Source organism: Trachypithecus francoisi, unplaced genomic scaffold, assembly GCF_009764315.1.
Source record: "Trachypithecus francoisi isolate TF-2019V2 unplaced genomic scaffold, Tfra_2.0 Lachesis_group11, whole genome shotgun sequence".
Lineage (NCBI taxonomy): Eukaryota > Metazoa > Chordata > Mammalia > Primates > Cercopithecidae > Trachypithecus > Trachypithecus francoisi.
In genome coordinates, this window is record NW_022681456.1 from 101,975,854 (window position 1) to 102,003,487 (window position 27,634).

Genomic DNA, 27,634 nt, shown 5'->3' on the forward strand with positions numbered 1-27,634 from the left:
ACACTTAGGTGGCTTCCAAATCTTAGCTATTGTGAGCAGTACTGCAACAAACATGGGAGTGCAGATATCTCTTTGATATACTGATTGCCTTTCTTTTGGGTATATACCTTGCAGTGGGACTGCTGGATCATACAGTATTTCTTCTTTTGTTGTTTTTTGTTTTTTGTCAGAGTCTCACTCTGTCACTCAGGCTGGAGGGCAGTAGCACGATCTTGGTTCACTCCAACCTTCACCTCCCAAGTTCAAGTAATTCTCTTGTCTCAGCCTCCTGAGTAGCTGGGATTACAAGCATGTGCCAACATGCCTGGCTAATTTGTGTATTTTTAGTAGAGACAGGATTTCGCTACATTGGCCAGGCTGATCTTGAACTCCTGACCTCCAGTGATCCACCCACCTCGGCCTCCCAAAGCGCTGGGATTACAGGCGTGAGCCACGGCACCTGGCCCATATGGTATTTCTACTGTTTTTTGAGGAACATGCAAACTGTTCTCCATAGTGGTTGTTCTAATTTACATTCCCACCAACAGCATATGAGGGTTACTTTTTCTCCACATCATTGACAGCATTTGTTATCTTTTGGATATAGGCCATTTTAACTGGGATGAAATAATATTTCATTGTAGTTTTGATTTGCATGTCTCTGATGATCAGTGATGTTGAGCACCTTTTTATATGCCTGTTTGTCATTTGTATGTCTTCTTTTGAGATATGGTTATTCAAATATTTTGCTCATTTTTTGATCGGATTTTTATACTTTTTACTATATAGTTGTTTGAGCTCCTTATATATTCTGGTTATTAATCCTTTATCAGATAGGTTGTTTGCAAATATTTCCCCTATCCTGTGGCTTGTCTCTTCACTTTTTTAATTGTATCCTCTGCTGTGTAGCAGCTTTTTAACTTGATGTGATCCCGTTTGTCCCTTCTTGCTTTGGTAGCCTGTGCTTGTGGGGTATTGCTCAATAAATTTTTGCCCAGACCAATGTCCTGGAGAGTTTCCTAAATGTTTTCTTGTAGTAGTTTCATAGTTTGAAGTCTTAGATTTAACTCTTTAATCCACTTTGATTTGATTTTTGTATATGGCGGGAGATAGGGGTCTAGTTTCATTCTGCTGTATATGGATATCCAGTTTTCCCAACACCATTTACTGATGAGGCTGTCTTTACATCAGTATATGTTCTTGGCACCTTTGTCAAAAGAGTTCACTGTAGGAGTGTGGATTTGTTTCTGAGTTCTCTATTCTGTTCTATTGGTCTCTGTGTCTGTTTTTATGCCAGTAGCACATTATTTTGGTTACCATAGCTTTGTAGTATAATTTGAAGTCAAGTAATGTGATTCCTCCAATTTTATTCTTTTTTGCTCAGGTTAGCTTTGGCTATTCTCAGTCTTTTGTGGTTCCATGTAAATTTTAGGATTTTTTTTTCTATTTTTATGAATAATGTTATTGATATTTTGATAGAATTACATTGAATCTGTATATTGCTTTGGGTGGTAGTATGGACATTTTAACAATATTGATTCTTCTAATCCATGAACATGGAATACTTTTCTAGTTTTTGATGTCTTCTTCAATTTCATTCATCAGTATTTTATAGTTTTCATTATAGAGATCTTTCACTTCTCTGGTCAAGTTAATTCCTAAGTATTTAATTTTATGTGTGGCTACTTTAAAGGGTATTACTTTTTTAAAAAATTCCTTTGTAAACTCCTTGATTCTTATTCATCTCTTCATGCTTGACAGTACGCCATTCATTGAAAAGACCCAAAGTTTGCTTATTGAATTAAAATTAATTCCTGTAAGATCAGTAACAGAACTGTTACAACAATAGAATGGAAGCCTGATTCCTGAAGTTTGTATGACTGTGATGAGAGATAGCAGATAGTGACTCCTAAATGAGGACACAAAGTGTTTCCTGAGTTCTCTATATTAACTGCCAGTGGGAGTTTGAAGTAATGTGATTTCTCCAGTTTTTATCGCAGACCCTCTATTTTTATAATAATGACAAGACTGAAGGGACAAGATGAAATGGTACAAATGGATCCTGGATAAGCACCAGCTCTTCTAAAAAAATGTTTTTTGGTGTGTTTGTTGCTAATGTGAGATATTAAAGTAAGAAAAATAGATAAAATCAAAATGAGTAAAGAAAAAACATAGTGTCAGAAATTTCATTGAAAGCCCACCAATAAAGAACAATACAATTATTTTAAATTCTAAGAGCTTATCCTGTTTCTTCTCATTGCTTAAACTCATATTCTCTACTTGATGGCACAAGACTGAGAAGTAGATAGTTGAAAAGCTGCTCACCATCATCAAAACTCAAGCAGAAGGATTACTGTTTATCCATTTTAGGAAACCTTGTTCTTTACAAGAGTAGGACACATTTCTGTGGTCACTGAAAGATACAGCTGAAAGGTGATCTAAGCATTTCAAACTGGAAACTTTGGGAGTGTTTCATTGATTTAACGTTACACAGGCAAGTATGTCTCTCCTTAATTTGTTTTTAAATATGAGATACTATTCTAATTATATGAATAGTTACTTGTAGCCCAGAGGCAAGAGAGAAACTGCAAACTCTAAGTAAGAAAATTCAGCTGAAAGAGAAAACCAGAAAAAAAAACTTCTCTGGTTTAAATAAACTCCTTGGGTATGACTTCTGTAGTCAGACACCAAGACTGCATTTTTATTAGAAGTAGGAATTGGGATGGGGGCATTACATTTATATAATGCTTTTGAAACAATTCAGAGGCCTTTAACATGGTTTCTCACAATCAACTACTTAGCCACATGACCTCATTTTGGAAGTATCCACAGGAGATTTGACCTCTACTTCCCAGGGCTCCTTGAAGGAAATCAAATATTTTCTAATCATGAGAATCTTTGATCTTTATTCATTTTACTGTCTTTCTCTTCAAAAATAACTATATTATTTAGTCCCAAGAACCCACCAAGATTTGCTTAATTTTTTTTGGAAAATAAATGAGTAAGTTTGCTTAAACTAAGGGGCAATCTCTATGGAATATTTGGTGTCCCAAGGTGAAAGAGACACTAACATTTTTAAGAGAATTTTTACAGTGCTGAGTAAAAACAAATCAATGAATTCTGCAAATTAGCTCTAAGTTGAAAACAATTAAACACAAATAATTACCTTAATTTAAGCAAAAACCATTATATCCAATGTACAGATTAACAAAAATTCACAAAATGTTAAAATTGTTGCTAGTTCACTAGTAACTCTCATAAGATGTGAAGGATTAATCCAAAAGTTTCTAATGCTTTAGCAAGAACATTTCTATAACTCCATAAGGCAGCATGGTGTAGTAGTATGGCTGTTAGGATTGCCCAGGAAGTTGCTCAAACAAACAAACCTATGTCCCGACCCTGAAGATTCTCATTCAACAGTTATTACTCCAAGCTTGGGCGTCTATCTTTTCTTTGATATGCTCTCTAGTAATTCTGATATACTCTGAAGTTGAGAACCATTGGTGTACTGGAAAGAGCTCAGACTCTTGGGAGTTACGAAGGACTGTATTTGAATTCTGATTCTGCCATTGATTTGCTATGTGACTGGGGCAAATTACTTACCTCTCTGCGTCATCGTGTTTTTGCATGTTTATCTAAAATGCCAACCATCTGACTATCTTATTCTGTGATCTTAGAGAACTAAGCATATATTATGCTGTTCTTAAAGACAATTTTGCATTTAACAAAATTTTAGTTCACTTTACATAATATTCTATAATAAATGCTAAAGGCAGCACAGTGTTTGATTCATCATCTTGTTATGCTTTTTTTTTCCCCCACACCAAAGGTCAATTTCACAATTCTTTGAGAATTCTTTCTTGCATCTGGACAGGAAAAGAGCTAGGGTAGCTAGGAAGATGGAGACCGAACTTAAGATTATTTCTACTCAACAACAGAATTGGTGGCATCTCTGCATTATCCATGCTGGAGGATGGAAAAAACGCTGATACTAACTCAGAAGTGGCAAGCAATAGTTTCACTTCCCTTATGATATTGTCATCAAGGAAGAAATTTCCTAGGGGAGGCAATGCAGTACAGGAGGGAAACTATGGACTTAAAGATGAGAGACCGGCATTCCAATTTTGCTGTATCACTTGGCACAAATTACATAACCTTGGACAGATGACAACCATAGTGAATTAATATCTCATCTGTGCTGTAGGAACAGGCATACTGCAGAGATTTCTGAGGATTTGTGTAATGAAAGTCAGATGTTTGTGTTAGTGCCTACCATTTTGTACGTCCCTAATAACAGGAAAATCCCCTTTCCACTTCCACAGCAATATTCCATTTCCAAAAACTGCTGATCAGAAAGCTGTGTTTTTTTGTTTGTCTGGTGTGTGTGTGTGTGTGTGTGTGTGTGTGTGTGTGTTGGGTCATGCCAACGTTTCTGATTCTATCCTGTGATCCAGATGCTTCTAAAAACAGAATGTATGCCAAAATCATGTTGAACCTCATGGCTTGGTAACTTTTTGATCTCGGCTCACTCCAACCTCCGCCTCCCAGGTTCAAGTGATTCTCCTGCCTCAGCCTCCCCAGTAGCTGGGGCTACAGGTGCATGCCACCACACCTAGCTAATTTTTGTATTTTTGGTAGAGACAGAGTTTCACCATATTGGCCAGGAGGGTCTTGATCTGCTGACCTTGTGATCCGCCCACCTCAGCCTCCCAAAGTGCTGGGATTACAGGTGTGAACCACCAAGCCTGGCTAATTTGAAGCTTTTAAGAAAAAGACTTGATATGATTGGAGGAGATTTTTTCCTTTCTTCCTCCCTTCCTCTCTTCCTTCTTGAAAGTAAATGGGCCGGGCACGGTGGCTCAAGCCTGTAATCCCAGTACTTTGGGAGGCCGAGATGGGCGGATCACGAGGTCAGGAGATCAAGACCATCCTGGCTAACATGGTGAAACCCCGTCTCTACTAAAAAATACAAAAAACTAGCCGGGCGAGGTGGCGGGCGCCTGTAGTCCCAGCTACTCGGGGAGGCTGAGGCAGGAGAATGGCGTAAACCCGGGAGGTGGAGCTTGCAGTGAGCTGAGATTCGGCCACTGCACTCCAGCCCGGGCGATAGAGAGAGAGACTCTGTCTCAAAAAAAAAAAAAAAAAAGAAAGTAAATGGCCTGCAGGGGAGAGGTTGAATATCCTTTAGCTGATCTGACTTGAGTAACAGGAAAACTGGAAACTACTTACACTAGAGGCCTCTTGCATTTTGTGGGATAGTTTCTCAGTTCTCAGGGGGAAAACAAATGAACAAACAAAAACAGTAATGGAACACAACTGGCTTTGAAAGTTTAAATGCAAGTATTTCCAATTTTGGCACTTTGAATGCAAATGTTTCCAATTGCCTTTGCCTTATATAGAGATTTGACAGAATTATTAATGTCAATCAGAAATTCATTTTTGGAAGTTGAGAACAAGCAGGTTTTATACAGTGAAGCCTGGGGCAAGCATGAACACATTTTTTTTTCCCCTACAAAAGAGTCTGAAAATTAACAAGAAACTTATAAAATTAACACTTCTACTGTGTGCTTCTTTAATTCTTGGGCTTTTCTTTGCAGATGTTTCCTAATTCAAAGTTTGTTGTTTTGTTGTTTTCTTAGTTCAAAGTTAATTTGTTTACCTCTTAAAGGTTAATTTATCTAAGCCTTCTAGGAACTGCCACACAGTGATAGTCTCAAAAGGATTCAATAAACTAGTTCATAAAATGTCCCTATCTTCTATTGTCTTAAATCTAATCATGTTCTGTGAACTGTAGACCCAGTGTGTAACCCTGCGTGATTTATCACCCAGAGTTCTCTGCTGTATTTCAAAGTTGATTTATCTCAGTGGCAACTGAGGGTTTATTGAGTAATTCACATTTTTCCAGAGAAACTGGTTTGAAGGATCCAGTGCAACCTGCCAAGCTCTGTCTTTGTTTATAAACCCACTTACTGGTGATATCATTCAGGATAATCCCTCTCTAAAAACCTTGAATTTTGTCTGGTCTTCTCGGATGACGAATTCTGAACCTGGTACAATCTCATTCTAACTCTTCTCTAATATACTAAGTACTCGTACTATATACTTTACTATAACTTAACAGGAAAAGGTTGACCATTTTTGGTATTATCTCAATGATACATTTTTCAGTGTCTGAGCTTGCACTCATTCTTAAGTAGCTACATCCGTTTTAATAGTTTCTACTACTTTATTCAAAGAAAAAACAAGGGTTTTATTCCCTTGGTATAGATACTGTCGTTTTAACGTTTTCTTAAGGAATTATTCAGAGTAGATTATTAGCAACTTAAGATCCTAAACAGATATACATGGGACATGGTTGTTGTAAAAAGAAACATATTGATAAGACAGTAGGAAACTCAAAGTGCTTTCAACGTTTCTTTCAACTTTACTATTGAATTATTTATTTGCAACTCATTCTCTGGTACAGTGGGGAAAAGTCATCCATGATTTTTTAAGCCAAGATGTATTTAAGACAACAATAAAGCTAAAATACCAATTTCACTATCTACGTTGCTTTTCACACAATGAAAAGCTGATTGGTTCATAATTACATGAGCATATTTTCCATAAGTAAGAGATGAAACAGTAGCTTGGAGACCCTTGGTCTGTGGTGAGCATGTTCACATTTCAACACATGAAATTTGGTGTGCGAAATTTCCCTAGCAGCTCCTCAGATTGTATGAAAAACTAGAAAATAATTTTTTAAAAAGCAAAAGCAATGTTAAATACTTAAAAATCACATTTCTAATAACAATAAGTCAAACTATTTAATTTTGATAAATAATTTCAAAACTAAAAATGAATAGAACTTATACTTGATGACATAATTTTGTAAATTCATGATTGATTTCTGCCTCATTCTGATTTATTTGCTACTTTACAAGATAGGTGTTTCTTTTCTTCCACTGTAAAAGTTTAATGTGTTCATTGTATTTGGAAAACGTGTAAGATAGAAGATTATGGTTGTTATTTTTTCACTGTTATAGAGGGTAATTTTTCCTCATTATAGAAGTAGCATAATCACAATTCTCATTTGAAAATTTGAAAATGCAAAAAAACGTAATCCAAGATCACATCAACATTTAGGGCTAATAGTTGAGATTATACTGAATATAGTTTTTCATCTGTTCTTGCACCAATATATTACAAGCCTTTTCGTGTCATTTACTGTTTTATAAAACATGATTTTTAATGCCTGAATACTTGTCTAACACTTGTATGTATTGTTGTTTATTTAGTCATTCCTCTATTGTGGAACATTGAAATTGGATCCAAGTTTACTATAAGTAATACTATAATAAAAATATACATTATTTGTGGTGTCTCTGGTTGTTTTCTTACAGTGACACCTTAATTGTCTTTGTGAGAAAGTCCTCAAGAATCTTGCCATTAATTCATATACTTTCCCCCCATTGATATGTCCCTTTAAGTGCTCTGAAAATAAGAAACTTAGTAATAAGAAAGAAAAGTAATCTTCTCTCCTGATTCTTCAGTTCTAGTTCTCTGTGGCCAATGGATTTTTTAAAATCCCTTTGTCCACAGCATCTCCCATTTAATTATTTCTTTCTGATAGCAGGGAAACTGGTAGTCAGATGTGACGGCTATACATACCATAAAAGGAAAAGAATGAAGCAGATGTCTGAAATTTGATACATAGAACAGATGTCCGTTTGGTCATATTTCCTGGGGGATATAGCAGTAATCAAAGGCAAACTGGTAACATTTTTAGTTACTATGTTTTAAAGAAAAATTTCCAAGCCTCACATAGCTGACATGGTTTATTTACCTTCAGGAACACTGTAGTACTTGCAGTGAGTTAGAATTCATTCATTATTGTGTGTGACTGGAGAGATGTATTGCTTAAAAGCTATATCAGGCCCTACTTAGGAATAAGTTACAAGTGCATTTAAATCACTTTCTTTATGTCAAACTCGTTAAAGTTAAATGGCAACATCTAGAGGGGGTCTTGATTAACATGAGATAAATATATGCAGAATCTGATGCCTACTGGAAGAAACTCTGACCCAGACAGGAAAGTTCTTCAGAGTAAAAACCAAGAAGGGTAAGAGTAGCTATGCAGTAGAAGTAAGCCTTGGCCTGGACCCAGACAAGATCATTGCATAAGAGGTTGGTTTTAGAAGTAGAGTTGGCTGAAATTAAAGTCTCAAGTGACATGAAGACAGTGTTAAAATAAATCCAAACTCTTTATTGCTTGACACTTTTCCAATCAGCATTGACTTCATTCCTGGTAAGCTGATGTAACATGCTGAGTTCTGCCTTATTTTATACTTTATTTGGCTAGAATTTGGGGGAGGGGGTAAAGGTGCAGTTTGATTATTTAAAATGTGCAGGCCACCTCCACCAACTTTCTAATATAGGGCTATTACTTAAGGGAACACATCCATAAAACTTTGATTTTCTAGTAATTCTGCTTTTGTGCACTCCTGATTTAAGACTCAGTGAGGGTGAAAGAGTTTTAGATTTGGCAAACACTGCACTATTTTCTCAAATTTTTTGGATTTGCTAAAACCAATAACAAATTTATTACCCAATTTTGTTTTCCCTTTAACTTTTTTTCCGTGTGTTGCCACTGTATCATCCACATCTGGCTCAGTGCTTGACACTTAGTAGGCACTCAGCCAATACGTACTGAATGAACAAGTTTAATGCATTCCAGTGTTTTTTTAGTTGTTAAATGATATTGTGCCTAATGCATACTTCTTCCTCCTTTCACTTCTTCATTAATCCTTTTGTTCATGTATTTTACTTATGTCAAGCTGTCACATTGTGTGCATGAACCAAGGGATTTATTTTTTCTTCCACAGCTCCAGAGTCAGCAAATGACTGACCTTAAACCTGAAACACCCATTGGTTTCCGCCTTTACTCTTGCAGAATGAGTTATGAAGCCAAAGACTGCAAGAAGAGCACACTTCTTAACAGCCACTTCAGAGGTGACAGCCAGGGAGTAAGAAATAAGGAAGAACCTTCCAGAGGATGGAGTCACCACAAATAATGATGGAAAAGAGAGTAGATTTAGAGGCTACTTAAGGAATTTCCCCATTCCCAGTGTAGGAAGCTTCTCAATACTTGCTAATCAGGATTTTCTTATGGTTATACTCTAGGGACTGCTGCTTGCCAGCCTGTCTTTTCTTTTTTGAATAGAAGGTGTCTTTGTTTGATTTTATTTTTTCTTCAACTTCGCTGTTCTACAATGACAAGAGGTAGAATAGAAACATTTTCTACCTCAACATGGGAGGCAGAAAATTCGCCTTTTTATCCAAGAATACCAAACCAGAAGCTGAAATATCTGGATCTGATAGAGAGGATAGTCTATTCCCCCTTGGACTTTGGACTGGATGCAATAATGGTATGAGACCCTGGGGTAGGAATGAGTGTCTTCTATGTGTGAGAAAGACAGGAAAGCAGATATTTGGCGACCTAAAACGAAGGCCATGACAGAACCTCATTAGTTGTTCAACAATCCTATTTTCCTTTTCTCTTGGCCACACAGCTATGCATTTTCCAGCCATCCTTGTAGTTAGATGCCCAGTCACAGTTCTGAGAATGGAATATGGACAGATGTGATGGGCACTTCTGGGCCTGGGCCATAAAAACCTTCCACATGATGTCCAGTGCCTCTTTTACCCCATTGACAGTTGGATATTGTCATTCAGAGAGACCTCAGATGGTTTAGAAACCATGTGCAGAAGATGGCAACCTTCCCTCAGCATGGATCCTTATATGACCGTGGAGTGCAATGCCTTCTACTAATTACACCTACTGTGTTTGAGAATCAAATTTCATTTGCATTAAGCTACTGATTTGGGGGGTTTATCTCCTTCAGCACCTACATTAGTACAACTCATGCAGAATGGAGAGTTAATGTGAACACATATGGCACAGACGGGTGAAACCTAGGACTTTAAGATTATGGATGAATTTCTGATTATACTTTCCTTTCCTTCAAAAAGTTTTTTTCAAATTAAATGTTGTAATATAAATGTGAATTCTTAAATATCTTTCTTTCTTTTTTTTTTTTTTTTTTTTTTTGAGACAGAGTCCCGTTCTGTCGCCCAGGCTGGAGTGCAGTGGCGGGATCTCGGCTCATGCAAGCTCCGCCTCCTGGGTTCACGCCATTCTCCTGCCTTAGCCTTCCGAGTAGCTGGGACTACAGGCGCCTGCCACCACGCCTGGCTAATTTTTTGTATTTTTAGTAGAGACGGGGCTTCACCGTGTTAGCCAGGATGGCCTTGATCTCCTGACCTTGTGATCCGCCCGCCTCGGCCTCCCAAAGTGCTGGGATTACAGGCATGAGCCACCGCGCCCGGCCGGAATTCTTAAATATCTTTCTAATGAAATGATGACTAACTATAGAAAAGAGAATGCAGGAACATATACATCCTTGATAAGAGTGTGAAACTGATGCAGGCAATCTAGAGGGTCTTGCCTAGGGATAATGAACAACAGAACATACCTAGGTAAAAGAAATGAGAGGTTACTGATAAAAAGCTAACATTTAACCAGGAGTGGTGGCTCATGCCTGTAATCCTAGCACTTTGGGAGGCCAAGGCAGGCAGAGTGCCTGAGGTCAGGAGTTCGAGACAAGCCTGGCCAACATACTGAAACCCCGTCTCTACTAGAAATACAAAATTAGCCAGGCATGGTGGTGGGCGCTTGTAATCCCAGCTACTTGGAAGGCTGAGGCAGGAGAATCGCTTGAACCCGGGAGGCAGAGGTTGCAGTGAACTGAGATCATGCCACTGCACTCCAGCCTGGGTGCCTGGGTGACAGAGCTAGACTTCGTCTCAAAAAAAAAAACAAAAAAAAAACAAAAAAAACAAAAAAAAAACTAATATTTATATGGCACAATATAAAACATTATTTTATACTTAGGATCACATTCAATCTTTGCAACTCCCTGTGAAATAACTATTATTATCAGATCCAGTTTATGCATAATAAAAACAAGACTCATATAGGTTAGGTAACTAGGCCGTGGTCTCTCTACCAAGCTCTATCTTTCTGGTTGAGGAGAGAGTATCTAGAGCTTCAGTGTTCTTTTTACTGCCCTATGCTACCTCCCAGTACAGATATAACAACTAAACCAACAAATAACTTGTAATTGAGGATTTAGACTTTTAGCAGCTTTAACCATCCAAAACATAGCTGTAAGACCAAGAAGAGAAAAACAGTTTACAAAAGCCCATATTTATTGCACCAAGAAAAAGCCAGGTCTGTGAAATATTGCTTAGAATTTGTATACTAAACTCAGCATAATTAATTAACAAATTCAGTGACTTCATTTTCTCCTAGATTACAATAAATGGAAGACTTAAAATGATGAGAAAAATAAACACAGAAAACTTCAGTTAACAGGGTAGAGGATGACCCATTGAAAGACTGGGCATTCATGCGTGGGAGGTAAAGGCAAGTCCTATGAGTGGTAGACAGTCTGAGGCAAATGCTCTCTCTTTTTGTTGTTTGATTCTAAATTTAGGACAACTGAAGAAAGGGCCTTGGCCTGGTCTGGATCAAGTTGGTATGGAGTCCATGAGAAATGAAAGATGATTCATAAACATACCTAATTCATCCCAGGCAACAGCAGAGATGACCCTGAAAAATGAGCCACCTGAGAATTCTCAACTATTCTTGGGGAATGTCATTAATTACATTTTTATTAAAAGGCAGGAATACCCAAGCTGACATATGGGTTACAAAGGCAAAGTAGAATTTCCCTCTATGGATTTTGTTAATGTAAAATATAAATTAATAAGCTTTTACTAATATAAAACATACCCATCAATTCATCGTCTTCAATTCAGAAAGAACTAAACTAGAGTTCGATGGTATCTTAAATCCAAAAAATCAAAATAAAAACCCAACCAGCAGCCATTTGCCAACTTCCTGAGTGCTTAGGACTCTCCATTTCTAGTCTAGCAAATGTCTTCCAGTTGCAATTTTAAACATTTATTTCCCAGATCTTTCAAGAAACCTGTAATAGTATCAAGTGCAGCACACAAGGCTACCTTTCTGTAAGCAATCAGTCTCATCTACCCACCTTTACTTTACACAGTCTCCTAAATTCAACCCTAGAATAAAAAGTACTTTTCTTTTGTTGTTAAAAGTCCTTTCTCTAGTCAGGTGTGGTGGCTCATGCCTGTAATCCCAGCACTTCGGGAAGCTGAGACCAGAAGATTGCTTGAAACCAAGAGTTTGAGACAAGCCAGTACAATGTAGTGAGACCACCATGTCTAAATAAATAAATAAATAAAGCTGGGCATGGTGTCACATATTTGTGGTCCCACCTACTTGGGAGGCTGAGGTGGGTGGATCACGTGAGCCCAGGAGGTTGAGGCTGCAGTGAACAATGATCATGCAAGCCTTGGTGATAAGAGTGAGACCATGTCTCAGTAATTTAAAAAGTCTATCCTCTGCCTCAAAGGGACTTTGTTATTATAAAACTATTGAAAATGTGTAGAAACATATTTTATGTTTATTAAAACTATTGAAAATATGCATAAACCAGGTGTGGTGGCTCACACTTCTAATCCTAGCACTTTGGGAGGCTGAAGCAGGAGGATTATTTGAGGCCACAAGTTTGAGACTAGCCTAAGCAACATAGTGAGATCCCGTCTGTACAAAAATTTGAAAATTAGCGAGCTTTGGCAGTGTGTGCCTGTATTGCCAGCTACTCAGGAAGTTAAGGCAAAAGAATCCTTTGAACCCAGGAGTTTGAGGTTACAGTGAGCTGATTGTGAACTGTACTCCAACCTGGGCAACAGAAAAAAAAAAAGAAAAGAAAAAGAAAGAAAGAAAGGAAGAAGTACAAATGAATGTTTTAAATTGAAACAATTACTATAGCATCAAAATGCTCATTCAATGAGATGGAAATTTCTTCTTGTCTATCTATTTCTCATTTTGCAGCAAAGGCATGATTATATTTCTATAAATTTTTGCCTTATATAGTCAGATAGAAACATGCAAAGTAGGCAGAGCCTAGGCATCTACCTGAAAGAAATACCCTCCTGCATTTTCTTGAACATATTAACTCTTCCTGAGCTCCAGTGGGGCTATCTCTGGAGTCCTTTTCTGGACGCATACTTTTAAAGCAGGTGCCACTTGTTAGGGTGGCTTGTTCTTTTTCTTCACAGTACTTTTCAAAATACTTAAATATACATTTATTTCTTATGAAACTTGTTTACCTCACTGGACTTTAAGATCTATGAGATCAATCCCATATGTGTTTTGTTTTCTACCTTATTGCCCCTGTTCCCCAGGCACAAAGCATATGTGCCTGACATACATTTGACTCTCAATAAATACTTGTCATATTTGTGTGCTTGTTCAACTTTTCTCACTCTTTTTGTGTGTAGGTGTGTACTTTCTTGTTATTTCTGGACATTTACAGATTTCCTTATTTTGCCTGAAGTTCAGCTATGCATTAAAACTATTTTATGGTCGGGCATCGTGTCTCACGCCTGTAATCCCAGCAATTTGGGAGGCCAAGGCGGGTGGATTATGAGGTCAGGAGTTTAAGACCAGCCTGGCCACGATGGTGAAACCCTGTCTCTACTAAAACTACAAAAATTAGCCAGGTGCGGTGGCAGACACCTGTAATCCCAGATACTTGGGAGGCTGAGGCAGGAGAATCGCTTGAACCCAGGTGGCAGAGGTTGCAGTGAGCTGAGATAGAGCTACTGTACTCCAGCAGCTGGGTGACAGAGTGAGACTCTGTCTCAAAATAAATAAATAACTATTTTATAAAAACGTATTTTATTTTATTTTATTTTATTTTATTTATTTTTTTTTTTTTGAGACAGAGTTTCACTGTGATGCCGAGGCTGGAGTGCAGTGGTGCAATCTCAGCTCACTGTAGCCTCTGCCTCCTGGGTTCAAGTCATTCTCCTGCCTCAGCCTCCTGAGTCGCTGGGATTACAGGAGACTGCTACCATGCCCAGCTAATTTTTGTTTTTTGAGTAGAGATGGGGTTTCACCATATTGGCCAGGCTGGTCTCGAACTCCTGACCTCAGATGATCTGCCCACCTCGGCCTCCCAAAGTGCTAGAATTATAGAAGTGAGCCACCATGCCCAGCCTTAACATAATTAGATGTTTTATATTAGAAGACATTTTTCTGGTCCTCTAAGGAGTTGGCAAACTTCTGTAAAGGGAAGATAATATTCTCAGCTTTGCGGGCCATGTGATTTCTGTCCCAACTACTCAACTAATTCACATTTATCTCTTCTGTTGTCATCAGCATCAATTGAGTATTTCTTTTTATTATTATTTAAGTAGTAGGAAATCATATAGCTGTCAAGATAACAAAGACCTTCACTGGGAGTGTCAGGCTCTAAAAGATAAACCTCCAACTCCCTCCCATATTTGAGTACGAATTTAAAGTGAATATTTGCTGAGTGTTTATAGTGGTTCAGGCAGTATTCTAAATGCCTTTCCTATGTTAACTCATTTACATCTCACAACAGTAAAAGATAATGATCATTATCATCTCCATTTGGACACTGAGGCTTGTTATATAAAGTCACACCACCCAGTGGTGGAGAGAGGACACCAGCTCAGGTCTGTCGGACTCCAGAAACCATGCTCCTCTCAGGATGCTAAGACCCTAATACCCATGAGTATCTGAATTATCAAGCAGGTATTCGCCCTTCTCCAGTAGCCACCTTGCCTCAGGAACAGATAATCTCACCGCAGCTCCAGGGAAAAGCTTATTGATCTCCATGCACTCTTACCCTCTAGACAGTGATTGGCTTAGTTCTGAGGTTTCTGAACAAATCAGTACCTGGCATACTTCAGGCCATAGGGGCTGGTCAGAAATGGACATGTAACCTCAACTAGGCTGATAAGATGGGAGGGAAATTTGCTGAGGGTTTTTAGAAAACACGTTTCATCAATCTTGAAATTGGGGAGAAAATCTTGGAGAGGGCCAGGCTCTCTTCATCTGAAGATTGCCATATATGTGTGTGAAGCTTGAAGCTACAGCAAACATCTTACTGATCATGAGGATAAAACCATAACAAAGTGGCAGAGTTGAGAGACTCAAAGACCAAGGCAGCCAGAGCTCTAGTTAAATCACAACTGCTCACCACTCTAGTGCTGGATTTTTTCCATTGTATAATCAATACATCACCTTTGCGTTTTAAACCAGTTTCAATTGGGTTTTCTTTCAATGGAATGTAACTTGACTGATGCAATTATATGAAGTCTTTCAAAATCTGGCCTCAGCATACCTTTCTAGTCTTTTTTTTTTTTTTTTTACTTGTTTAGGGTCTAATAAATTACCCAGAGTTTCCCAAACACACCACACCATTCATGCATTTGCAAGCATGATTCTTTCTGCTTTCATTACCCTTTGCTCTCCTCTCCTTTGAGAACTCATGTTGGGTTGCAATCATGTTCCAAATGTCTGTCTCCAGCACTTCATGTGGCTACATCACTTTTGTCTTTACATTCTTTGCCATTCTCATGCACTTAACACATAATAGGCACTCCAGTAAGTGTCTTTAGGATTAATAAAAATGATGGGCAACATGGAAATCTGAATCACAATATATCTTTCTCTACAAGATACTTAACCATCTACATCAATACTATCTGGTAAAACTTTCTGTGATAATGGAAATGTTCTATACCTGCCCTCTCTAGTAAAAATAAGCCACTAACCACATGTGGCTATTGAGCACTTGAAGTGTAGCTAGTATGACTGAAGAACTGAATTTTAAATTTCATTTAATTATAATGGATTTAAATTTAAATAGCCATATACGGCTAGTGGCTACTATACTGAATAGCACAGATGTAGACAACAAATTTAAAAAATTTTCCAAACACGGGAATGGATCACCTAAATTATTTTAGATACCAAGCTAAATAAAAACATCTAGAGATGGTACTATTTTGACTCTAACAATTTTTTTAATTGAAAGTAATATATATACACACACACATATATATATACACACACATATACACACATACACATATATACACACATACACGTGTGTCTATATGTGTGTGTCTATATGTATATACACACATACATATATACACATATATATGCATACACATATATGCATGTGTGTGTGTGTATATATACACATACATATATATATAAACTAGAGGTTTCTTTCACCTTTCAAAAATAGCTTATCCCCATAACTTAAAGAATATAATTTTATCTGTCTTTATTTTGAATTTTCAATTTCAAGGAATACAAGCGATAATATCTTGAATCTCATAGATGGCCAGTAACTACTTCTTGTGTAATTCCTTATTTGCACAGAGCTTTATCCACAGCCAATCAGCAAGAGCACTCTTATATTCTGAAACATATACAATTTGTGTAGCAAAAACTTTTCAGTTTTGGGATACGAAGCAATAAAATCAAGCAGATAATTTTTTCCATGGAAAATCTCTTTACAGTTATCAGATTCCATATAGTGACAAGAAAGTAGATATTTGCATTGCTAATGGCTTGTGTTTTAAGAATCAAGTGATAGAATCTGTTCTTGTTACCCACAGAATGGCCATGTCGACATGTTTTGTGATCTACCTCAGATGCATTTTTCAACTATATTATACACATCAGATTCCCTTCCTCCCACAACTCTTTGAGGGAAAAATTTATGGGGAAAAAAAACAGTTTTTTTTTTTTTTTTTTTTGGCATAACTTAGTATACAGCCCTACTTAGTAAACTTAGTAAAAAGTGAGGTTCCAGGAAATAGTGGTGAAAGCCATACCTTAAATCCAGAAAGCCTTGAGGGCAAGAGAGAGAGAGAGAGAAAGACGCAGAGACTCCCTGGGTAAGCAAGGTATTATTACAGCATTTTAAACATAAGGAAACCAAGGCTCAGCAAAGTATGTATCTAGTCCACTATCACACAACTCATAGTTGGTCGTATGCAGATTCACACCCACGTCTGGCTGCCTCTGAAGCCCAGGCCGTTAAGTACCATCTGATCACAACAGATAGTTCTCAGGTGAAAATGAATGCTGCTGATATTGGGACCATACTTTGAGAACCACTGTTCATAAAAGTCAACAGCTGACAATAAATAGCCCAATAGTGAAAACAGGTGCTGAGATTTGCAAGGCAGTTTCACAGATAAGTTACCTAGAGTATAATCATGATTTCCAGAACAAAATCAATGTTGCTGTGTTATAAAAAACACTGCATTGAAAGAAGCGGTAGGTAAAGATTGGGTTGACCACAAAACTCTCTGCCACAATATTTATCTAGAAGCCCATAGTTGGCAACAAAGGTACCAGGCTAACATGAAATGTCTGCTATGTGATGAAAAGTCCAGAGGTGGGGCCAAGATGGCCTACTAGAAGCAACGGTGATTGGAGGCTCCCATGGAAAAACAAACATAATAAGCATGTGAATCCTTCGCTAGGAACCGAGGTATCCAGGTTCTCTCATCAAAATTGACTAGAAGGCTAGCGTGACTCATAGAGAGAAGGAAGAGCAGTATGGTGCGGTGGCCCACCTGAGAGCCACACGAGGAAGGGGGATCCCCTCCCCTTAGCCAAGGGAGGTGGTGAGGGAGCATGCTGCCCAGCCGGGGAAACTGCTTTTTCCATGGAACGGTGCAACTTACGGGTCGGAAGAGCCCACTGGGGAACCCACGCCATCAGGGCCTACCGTCCCAACTCGAGAAAGTGCAGATTCTTACAGGCTCTCAGCTAAAATCTGCTGAAACCTACTGAACTCCTGGGGGCAGAGGGGCGACCAGCACTGGCTGCCACCTCCTGCTGTCTAAGCCATTTGAGCTCCTTGGGGGAGGGTCAGCAGCCAGCACTGGGACTGGCAACTGCCTAACAGGCTAAGCTCCCTGGGCGGGGGAAGGGCGGCACCCATTTCTATAGCTCCAGGCTGTGCTTTTCCCCTGCTGGTGCCAGGGAGGCTGGATGGCTTGGTCCCAAGACTTGTCCCCACAGCCCTACACGCAGTGGCAGCCACACACACACTGTGGCAGTCTGTGGCCAGAGTGCCTCTTCAGGCCTAACCCCCACCCATCCTTCCTCAGTGGTGGGGGAAGGGCTTCCCCGCAGGATCTCCAATAACTCTAGCCAGAGGCTTAGGAACAGAATTCTGATCTCCCTGGGCCTGAGCCCCTAGCAGGAGGGGTGGCTGCAGTCTCTGTGGACCAGCAGACTTAGTCTCTCCTCCTGGTAGTTCTGAGGAATCAGGGCAACTCAGACAAGTGGGTTCCCCTGCAGTGAAACACACCCTCTCCACCAAGGGACAAAGTCGTTCATTAAAGGGCCCTGCTCCCGTTGCCACAACAGGGTGAGACCTTCCAACAGGGGTTGTCAGATACCCTCTACAGGAGCAATCCTACTGGCATCAGGCTGGTGCCCCTTGAGGTCAGAGGTCCCAGGAGAAGGAGCAGGCACCCATCTTTGCTGCTCTCCAGCCTCTTCGAGTGACATCTCCAGGCACAGCAGCAAATCAGATGAATACGGCCTGAAGCAAACCCCCAGCAAACTGCAGCAGCCCTATGGAAGAGGTACCTGACTATTGAAAGAAAAGCAAGCCGAAAGTGACAATAGTATCAACAACAACAAAAAGGCCCCCACAGAAACCCCATCCAAGGGTCAGCAGCCACAAAGACTGAAACTAGACAAACTCACGAAGATGAGAAAGAATCAATGGAAAAAATGCTGAAAACCCAAAAGGCCAGAGTGCTTCTTCTCCTCCACATGATCGCAACATATCTCCATCAAGGGTGCAAAACTGGACGGAGGATCAGATGGACGAATTGACAGAAGTAGGCTTCAGAAGATGAGTAATAAAAAACTATGATGAGCTAAAGGAGCATGTTCTAACTCAATGCAAAGAAGCTAAGAATCTTGATAAAAGGTTAGAGAAATTGCTAATTAGAATAGCCAGTTTAGAGAGGAACATGAAGGACCAGATGGTGCTGAAAAACACAACACGACAATGTCGTGAGGCATACACAGCTATCAGCAGCTGAATCAACCGAGTGGAAGAAAGGATATCAGAGTTTGAAGACCACCTTACTGAAATAAGACACGCTGACAAGAATGGAGAGAAAAGAATGAAAAGGAATGAACAAAGCCTCCAAGAAATATGGGACTTCATAAGAAGACCGAACCTACAATTGATTGGAGTATCAGAAGGAGACGGGGAGAATGGAAGCAAGCTGGAAAACACACTTTAGGATATTATCCAGGAGAACCTCCCCAACCTAGCAAGACAGGCCAACATGCAAATTCGGGAAACACTGAGAACACCATTAAGATACTCCATGAGAAGATCAACCCGAAGAAAACAAAGCCCATTAGGGGTAGATAACTGAGAAAAGCTGTCTGAAGAGGGATCTGGGAATTTATTCTAGGTTTTGGTTCTATGTCATATCAGCCTTTTAAGAACCATTAGTATTGCATTGGGGAGTTATACATGATATAAATGATGAATTGATGGGTGCTGACGAGTTGATGGGTGCAGCACACCAACATGGTATAAGTATACATATATAACAAACCTGCACGTTATGCACATGTACCCTAGAACTTAAAGTATAATAATTAAAAAAAAAAAAAAGAACCATTAGTTATTCCAAAGGCAGTGTGGGGCAGAAGCAAGTGTGCTGGCCTTAGAGTCAGGCTGTAGGGTTGGAAATCCGATTTTTCCTCTACTAGGTAGAAGACCTTTGGTAAGTTAACGCTTCAGGCCTCAGTTTCCCCATCTATAAAATGAGAATAGTAATGGTTCTTACTTCACAGGGTTATCGCAAAGATACATGAAGTAAGGTGTGAAAAGACCTTAGGATAGTAGGTGCCATGTACTAAGTATCCAGTAAATGTTAGCTGTTAGGATTATTTTGTCCAACTGCTGAGTCAAGTCATGAGATGTGAGGCTTTTCCAATTTGCTTGATGATGGTTTGTACCAAAATCGTATTCTGTTGAAAGCAGATAAATTTGATCATCTGTTTCTGGACAGTCTACAATGTGCTGTGCTATCAGATACATGTGCATCATAGATGTTAGCATTCCTACACACTGGAAAGGAGATTGTAAAAAAAGAAACTTTGAATTTTCTTTTTGCCAGTCTTATGTCACCCCCTATATTCCAAAGTGCCTTATGAACAACATATGTAAATTTTCTCATTTAGACCCTATGAAGGTAGTTGTTGTTTTTATTTAAAAAATCTGAAGGTTAAGAGGTAATATGACAACAAATTCATAAGCAAGAATTTGAACCCAGATATGTTTGAGACCCAAGGTTACACTGCCTTGAGATTTATAAATTAAAATGAGAGAATATGCATAATGTCTTTTTTTTTTTTTGAGAGGAGAGAGGGTTTGATATCCAAATGCTCATTCACAGATATAATATTTTATTTCCAATGTTTTTACCTTAGAAGAACTTATGGGATAATAGAAATATCAAAAGTTTCCATAAATAAAATATATAACAGCTAAACCTTGTAGAGTTTAGACAATGGAAAGTATTACTGCATGGGTATTTGTAGTCACATCTGCTCCCTAAGCAATAGAATAGATCATAGAAGAATATCCAAAAAATTGGGGGAGGAAAAACAATCTTAAATTTAAAAGAAAATTAGTGAAGAGTTCAGATGAACTTGCAGCAGATACTAAGCCTGAAGCATCCACTCAGGGAGTTTGAGTATTTTGATACTTAGTAGTTTCCAGAACATAGGCGATCTCACCTGCCCTGGACTGAAACTAAGCGCTCTTTTCCCTCTTTTGGGAAAACACCGATTTCCACCAGCAGCTGGTTGCTGTCTTGTTTTGTCTGCCTTCCTCTACCTGTGCAGGTAGCCTGGTCCCCACTTGCAATACGGGGCTATGAGAGAACATTGTAGTGAATCATCTTGCCCTAAGGCATTGCCCATCACACACGCTTTCCCATAAGGCATACCTTACTGTTTAGGATCTGGAAAACCCTCTGCTGGAGTGTCTGGCCAGCCTTGGGCCTCACAAGAATATAAATGACTTTCAGGTCCGGGCTGGTGCGAAACAGCTTCTCCATCAGCACTTTGCCCAGGAAGCCTGTGGCCCCCGTGATGAGAATGGACTTGCCGCCATAGAAAGCTGCGATCATGGACATGATTCCTCCCTTTCTTTTATAGATCCTGAAAGAGGTTCCTGAAAAGGAAGAGAAATAACAAAAGATTACATTTTTAGAAGTTCTAGTATTCCAAGTCACTTAAAATGTTTCTGTTGCTTCCAGGAGTTTTGAATGCAGAATAGATCAGACAGTGAGAGCATTATGGCTTTTAGGCAATACGACTCATTCCAATCAATATTTATTGAGTTCTCTCTACCTGCTAGACTTTATGCCAGGAATTGTGAGCAAGAAATGAGAAAGACATGGTTTCTGCTTTCAAGGAATTGCTTGCAGGCTAATGGAGGAGGCAGACAATAAAGAGACTGTTAAATACAATATTGTAAGTGCTAAAACAAAGGGAGACATGAAAGGGGTACATAGCAGCATCTGGAAATTTCAAAGTATCTGTGGGTGGTGACATCTGAGCGGAAACTTGGAAGGCAAAGAAGGGCTGGGGTCAGGGTGTCTCAGGCCAAGGAAAGAGCAAGGGCAAAAGTGCAGCCGTGTGGCACAGAGTGCATAGGGAAATAAAAGGATGCAGTGTTACATGACATAAATGAGAAGGTTAGGACTGGCCCTGCAGCTTGTGAAACCAAAGCTTAGAACAGCTATCAGGTTTTTAAAAATTATGATGTGAGACCATCCTGGCTAACACAGTGAAACCCCGTCTGTACTAAAAAATACAAAAAAACTAGCAGGGCGAGGTGGCGGGTGCCTGTAGCCCAGCTACTTGCGAGGCTGAGGCAGGAGAATGGCGTAAACCTGGGAGGCGGAGTTTGCAGTGCGCTGAGATCCGGCCACTGCACTCCAGCCCGGGTGACAGAGCGAGACTCCATCTCAAAAAAATAAAATAAAAATAAAAAAATAAAAATTGTGATGTAATTAGGGTTTGAGTTTCAGATTTATTTAGAGAAAATATTGGAACAAATAATATAGTTTTATTAATCTCTTCCTTGAGTTGAAAATGGGTCTAGGTCGAGTGCCACCTTTTTCCCCCTCATACGCTGCTCATGGGGTGGAGACACTGAAAAGCAAAGGTGGAGGAGGCTGAAAAGGGAGGCGACAGCCCACTGGCCCTGATGTGCCCTGAAATAGCATGGGTTGCGATGCAGGGCTTGGTTTGTCCACATAAGTCCTGCATTTGCAGAAGTGCTGAGAAAAAACGAATCTGGTAGCGGGAAGCCAGATGCAACTCTTGCTGCAGAAATGCAACATGAAGTGTTTTGTCTTTCAGTTCAGGTTGGAGATAATTGATTGGAGACAGCAGGAGAGAGTTTTGAACTAAACAGTGCTGGAGGTGTGGGGAAGATCTTTCTTTCTGTCCACTCACTTTGTCAGCTGTGGGAAGGCCTCAACTGCCTCTTTGGACAGGGTTTGGGTGGATCCTGCAGAACAGCTCCAGGGACAGGCCCTGACATCAGCGCTTATAAAGAAGAAAAAAACAACTAAAAGAGTCAATACCCTGCTCTTCAACTCTAGTCCAGAATGCTCTGCTAGTCCTTAAGCAACAATGACTCTTCTTAGTCATAATTTATATTTTGAAGATCTTTGAGGCCATATTCTTAGATGGAATTCTTTGCCTTTAGGGGATTATTTACTAAATAAAAAATTTTGAGTACCTACCATTCCAGACTCTATGCTAAGTTCTAAAGACATGCAGATGAACAAAGCAGACTGGTCCGTACTGTCACTCTAGCAGGGGAGGCCAGCAATGCAAAGTCAAATAAACATATAAACAAGATCATTACAGACTGCTGCACATGCTATGAAGTAACTAAAACAGGGATCAATGACAGAAATTACACCCAATCATCAATGCTATTCATTTTAGGAAATCTGGACTTCAAATCACATTAGCTGTGTTCACTGAGTTACTATTTGAGCTCCCTTTGTTGAGGGTGGATGAGAGAAATATTATGAATAACACTTTTGGATCTTGTTTTTGTCATATTACATAATGTTACATGAGTATATTACAATTCACCCAGGGGCTTTCTCAAGAATTTAGCACTTGGAAACAGTATTGAATATTCTTGCCTTGCCTGCTTTGAAGCTCAGAATAGTGTCCCCGAGTTAGGAGAGCAGAACAGCACCCAAGATTAGCATTCAATTCTAAGCAAGACTGTCTGAAGTAAAATCCCAGTTCTACTGCTTATTAGCTGTGTGACCTCAGGAAATTACTAACCTCTCTTCAGTCACTCATCAGGAAAATATGGGTAACGAAAGTATCCACTTAGTGCTGTGGTAAGGATGGAATGAGTGAATACATGCAAAACCCTTAGCAATATATGTTGCCTATAGCGTAGACTCAAATATTGGCTATTAGCATAGTCACTGATTTTATATTTTTTCTTCTTAATGGTTTCTAGCTTTTCTTTTTGGCATTTATTTTAAATGTCCTGTCTCGTACATTGTGTATACCCATTTTCTTTTGCAAATAAAAGGAGTCAATTTAAAACTCAATCATAACAGCCAAGTATTTTCACCAAATATAACTATACTTCATGATAAATTTTGCCTATTTCTTTAAAAATGTTGAGATACCCTACTTCTTTAATAGGATATTAGGCATAAATAAATGTGGTTGGCACAAAAATAGAAGGAAAATTGAGTTTGGAGAGGGTGACTTCCCAACTTCATTTGTTCTGAAGATATCACATGCTTCTCTTATCATATACTCTAGTAAAGTCATATTTTCTACAAATGGAAATATACTGTTAGGATATTTTGACCCCAGACACAGTTTTGCAATGTATGATCTAAAATTTTAGAGATTTCTGTTTAAAGTAAGATATATCTAATGAGCCTACATTTAGATACATAGTAGGTATATATATTTATAAGGCACATGAGATATTTTGATGTAGGCATGCAATGTATAATAATCACATCAGAGTAAGGGGGGTACCCATCACCTCAAGCATTTATCCTTTCTTTTTGTTAAAACAACCCAATTATATTATTTCGGTTATTTTTAAATTTGCAATAAATTATTGTTGACTTAGTCACCCTGTTTTGATATCAAATACTAGGTCCTATTCATTCTGCTTAACTGTATTTTTGTTCCCATTACCCACTCTCTTCAACACTATTCCTCTCAGCCACTGATAACCATCCTTCTATTCTCTTTGTCCATGAGTTCAATTGTTTTAATTTTTATTTCCCACAAATAAGTGAGAACATGTCAAGTTTGTTTTTCTGCACCTGATTTACTTCACTTAACATAATGTCCTCCATCCATGTTGTTGCAAATTACAGGATCTCATTCTTTTCATGGCTGCATAGTACTCCATTGTGTATATTTACCACATTTTCTTTATCCATTCATCTATGGATGGACACTTGGATTGTTTCCAAATCTTGGCTATTGTGAATAACACTGCAATAAATATGGGAATGCAGATATCTCTTTGATATACTGATTTCCTTTTGTTGGGGTATATACCTACCAGTGGGATTGCTGGATCATATGGTACATTTGTTGTTTTTTGAGGAACCTCCAATCTGTTCTCCATAGTGATTATACTAATGTACATTCCTACCAACAGTATATGATGCTTCATTTTTCTCCACATCCTCATCAGCATTTGTTATTGTCTGTCTTTGGATAAAAGCCATTTTAACTGGAGTGAGATGATATCTACTGTAGTTTTGATTCACATTTCTCTGATGATCAGTGATGTTGCACACCTTTTCATATACCTGTTGTCCATTTGTATGTCTTCTTTGGGAAATGTCTATTCTGATTTTTACCCATTTTTAAGTAGGATTATTAGATTTTGTTCTGTAGACTTGTTTGAGTTCCTTATATATTCTGGTTCTTAATCCCATTAGATGGATAGTTTACAAATATTTTCTCTCATTCTGTGGGTTGCTTCTTTACCTTGTTGTTTGTTTCCTTTGCTGTACAGAAGCATTTAAACTTGTAATCCCATTTGTCCATTTTTTGCTTTTGTTGCCTACGTTTGTGGGTATTACTCAAGAAATCTTTGCCCAGACCAATGTACTGGAGATTTTCCTGAGGTTTTCTTGCAGCAGTTTCATAGTTAGAGGTCTTATATTTAAATCTTTAATCCAATTTGTTTTGATTTTTGCAAATGGCAAGAGATAGGGGTCTAGTTTCATTCTTCTGCATATAGATATCCAGTTTTCCCAGCACCATTTATTGAAGAGACTGTCCTTTCCCCAGTGTATGTTCTCAGCACCTTTGTCAAAAATGAATTTACTCTAGGTGTGTGGATTTGTTTCTAGATTATCTGTTCGGTTCCATTGGTCTATGTGTCTGTTTTTATGCCAGTAGCACGTTGTGTTGCTTACCATAGCTCTGTAGTATAATTTGAAGTCAGGCAGTGTGATTCTTCCAGTTTTATTCTTTTTGCCCAGGATAGCTTAGGCTGTTCTGGGTCTTTTGTGGTTCCATATAAGTTTTAAGATTACTTTTTCTATTTCTGTGAGAAATGTCATTGGTATTTTGATAAGGATGGCATTGAATCTGTAGATTGCTTTGAGTAGTATAGACATTTTAACACTATTGATTCTTCCAACACATAAACATGGAATATCTTTCCATTTTTCTGTGTGTCCTTGTCGATTTCTTCCATCAATGTTTTGTAGGTTTTATTGTAGATGTCTTTTATTTCATCAGATAATTTGTAGGTATTTAATTTTTTATTTGTAGGTATTGTAAATGGGATTACCTTCTTTTTGAGAGTGTTCACTGTGGGCATATAGAGATGCTACTGATTTTTGTATGTTGATTTTGTATTCTGCAACTTTACTGAATTTGTTTATCAGTTCTAACAGTTTATTGGTGGAATGTTTAGCTTTTCAAGATATAAGATCACATAATTTGCAAACAAGGCTGATTTAACTTCTTCTCTCCAATTTGGATGCCTTTTCTCCCTTTCTCCTTCTCCCTCTCCTTTCTCTCCATTTTTTTTTTTTTTTAAATTTTTTGAGACAGGATCCCACTATGTTGCCCACACTGCACAGTGGTCTCAAACTATTGAGCTCAAGCAATGCTCCCACCTTGACCTCCCAAAGTGCTGGGATTACAGGCATGAACCACTACACCTGGCCTATTTCTCTTGTCTGATTACTCTAGTTAGGACTTTCACTATGTTGAATAACATTGGTGACAGTGGTCATCCTTGTTGTATTCCAGATCTTAGAGGAAAGGCTTTTAGTTTTCCCCATTCAGTATGATACTAGCTGTCATATACAGCCTTTATTGTGTTGAGGTATGTTCCTTCTATACCTGGTTTTTTGAGTGTTTTTATCACAAAGGGATGTTGAATTTTGTCAAATGTTTTTTTCAGCATTAATTGAAATGATCATATGGTTTTGTCCTTCATTCTGTTGGTATGATGTATCATATTGACTAATTTGCACATGTTGAAACATCCTTGCCTCTCTTGGATAAATTCCATGTGATCATGGTGAATGATCTTTTTAATGTGTTCTTGAATTCAGTTTGCTAGTATTTTCTTGGGGATTTTTGCCTCAATGTTCATCAGGGATATTGGCCTATAGTTTTCTTTCTTTCCTTTTTTTCCTTTGATGTGTCTTTATCTGGTTTTGGTATCAGTGTAATCCTGGTATTATAAAATTAGTTTGGAAGTATTCCTCCCTCCTCTGTTTTCTGGAATACTTTGAGTAGGATTAGTATTTGTTCTTTTTTAGATGTCTGGTAAAATTCAGCAGTGAAGCCATCAGGTAATGAGCTGCAAGAGTTTTTATTAAGGCTTCAGTCTCAGTACTTGTTATCGGTCTATGCAGGTTTTGAATTTGTTCATGGTTTAATCTTGGTAGGTTGTACATTCCTAAACATGTACAACCTACCAAGAATAAACTTATCTCAGTCCAGCTTTCACTGTAACCCATAGGTTTTGGTATGCTGTGTTTCCATTGTCATTTGTTTCATGTAAATTTTCAATTTCTTCGTTGACCCACTGATCATTCAGGAGCATATTGTTTAATTTCTATGTGTTTGTATAGTTTTCAAAACTGGTCTTGTTGTTGATTTCTGGTTTTACTCCTAATTGGCCAGAGAAGATGCTTGATATTATTTCCATTTTTTTAATGTTTTAAGACTTGTTTTGTGACCTGATATATGGTCTATCCTTGAGAATGATCCATGTTCTGAGGAGAAGAATGTGTATTCTGTGGCTGTTGGATGAAGTGTTCTGTAAATATCTATTAGGTCCATTTGATCTATAGCACAGATTAAGTCCAATGTTTCTTTATTGAGTTTCTGCCTGAGAGGTCTGTCCAGTGCTGAAGGTGGGGTGTTGAAGCCTCTGCTGTTATTGTATTGAGGTCTATATCTCTCTTTAGTTCTAATAATATTTGCTTTATATATCTGGGGGCTCCAGTGTTGGGTGCATATATATTTACAATCATTATATTCTGTTGCTGGTTTGATATCTTTAACATTATATAATGACATTCTTTGTCCCTTCTTATAGTTTTTGTCTTGAAATCTATTTTGTCTGAT

The 27,634-nt window shown here is 38.5% G+C and overlaps 1 protein-coding gene across 4 annotated transcripts in view; it reads right to left on the reverse strand.

The window, feature by feature from the left end:
- The window catches only part of FAR2 (fatty acyl-CoA reductase 2), a 188,938-nt gene that overhangs the window by 40,314 nt on the left and 120,990 nt on the right, over window positions 1-27,634 (reverse strand). For 3 of the 4 annotated variants that reach the window (XM_033222537.1, XM_033222539.1, XM_033222540.1), the window contains exon 2: window positions 20,950-21,176. In XM_033222537.1, the coding sequence (XP_033078428.1) occupies window positions 20,950-21,138 (189 nt within the window). In that variant the 5' untranslated portion in view covers window positions 21,139-21,176. Of the gene's footprint in view, window positions 1-20,949; window positions 21,177-22,468; window positions 22,562-27,634 lie in introns of all 4 variants that reach the window. The other variant, XM_033222538.1, reaches the window with a different exon arrangement.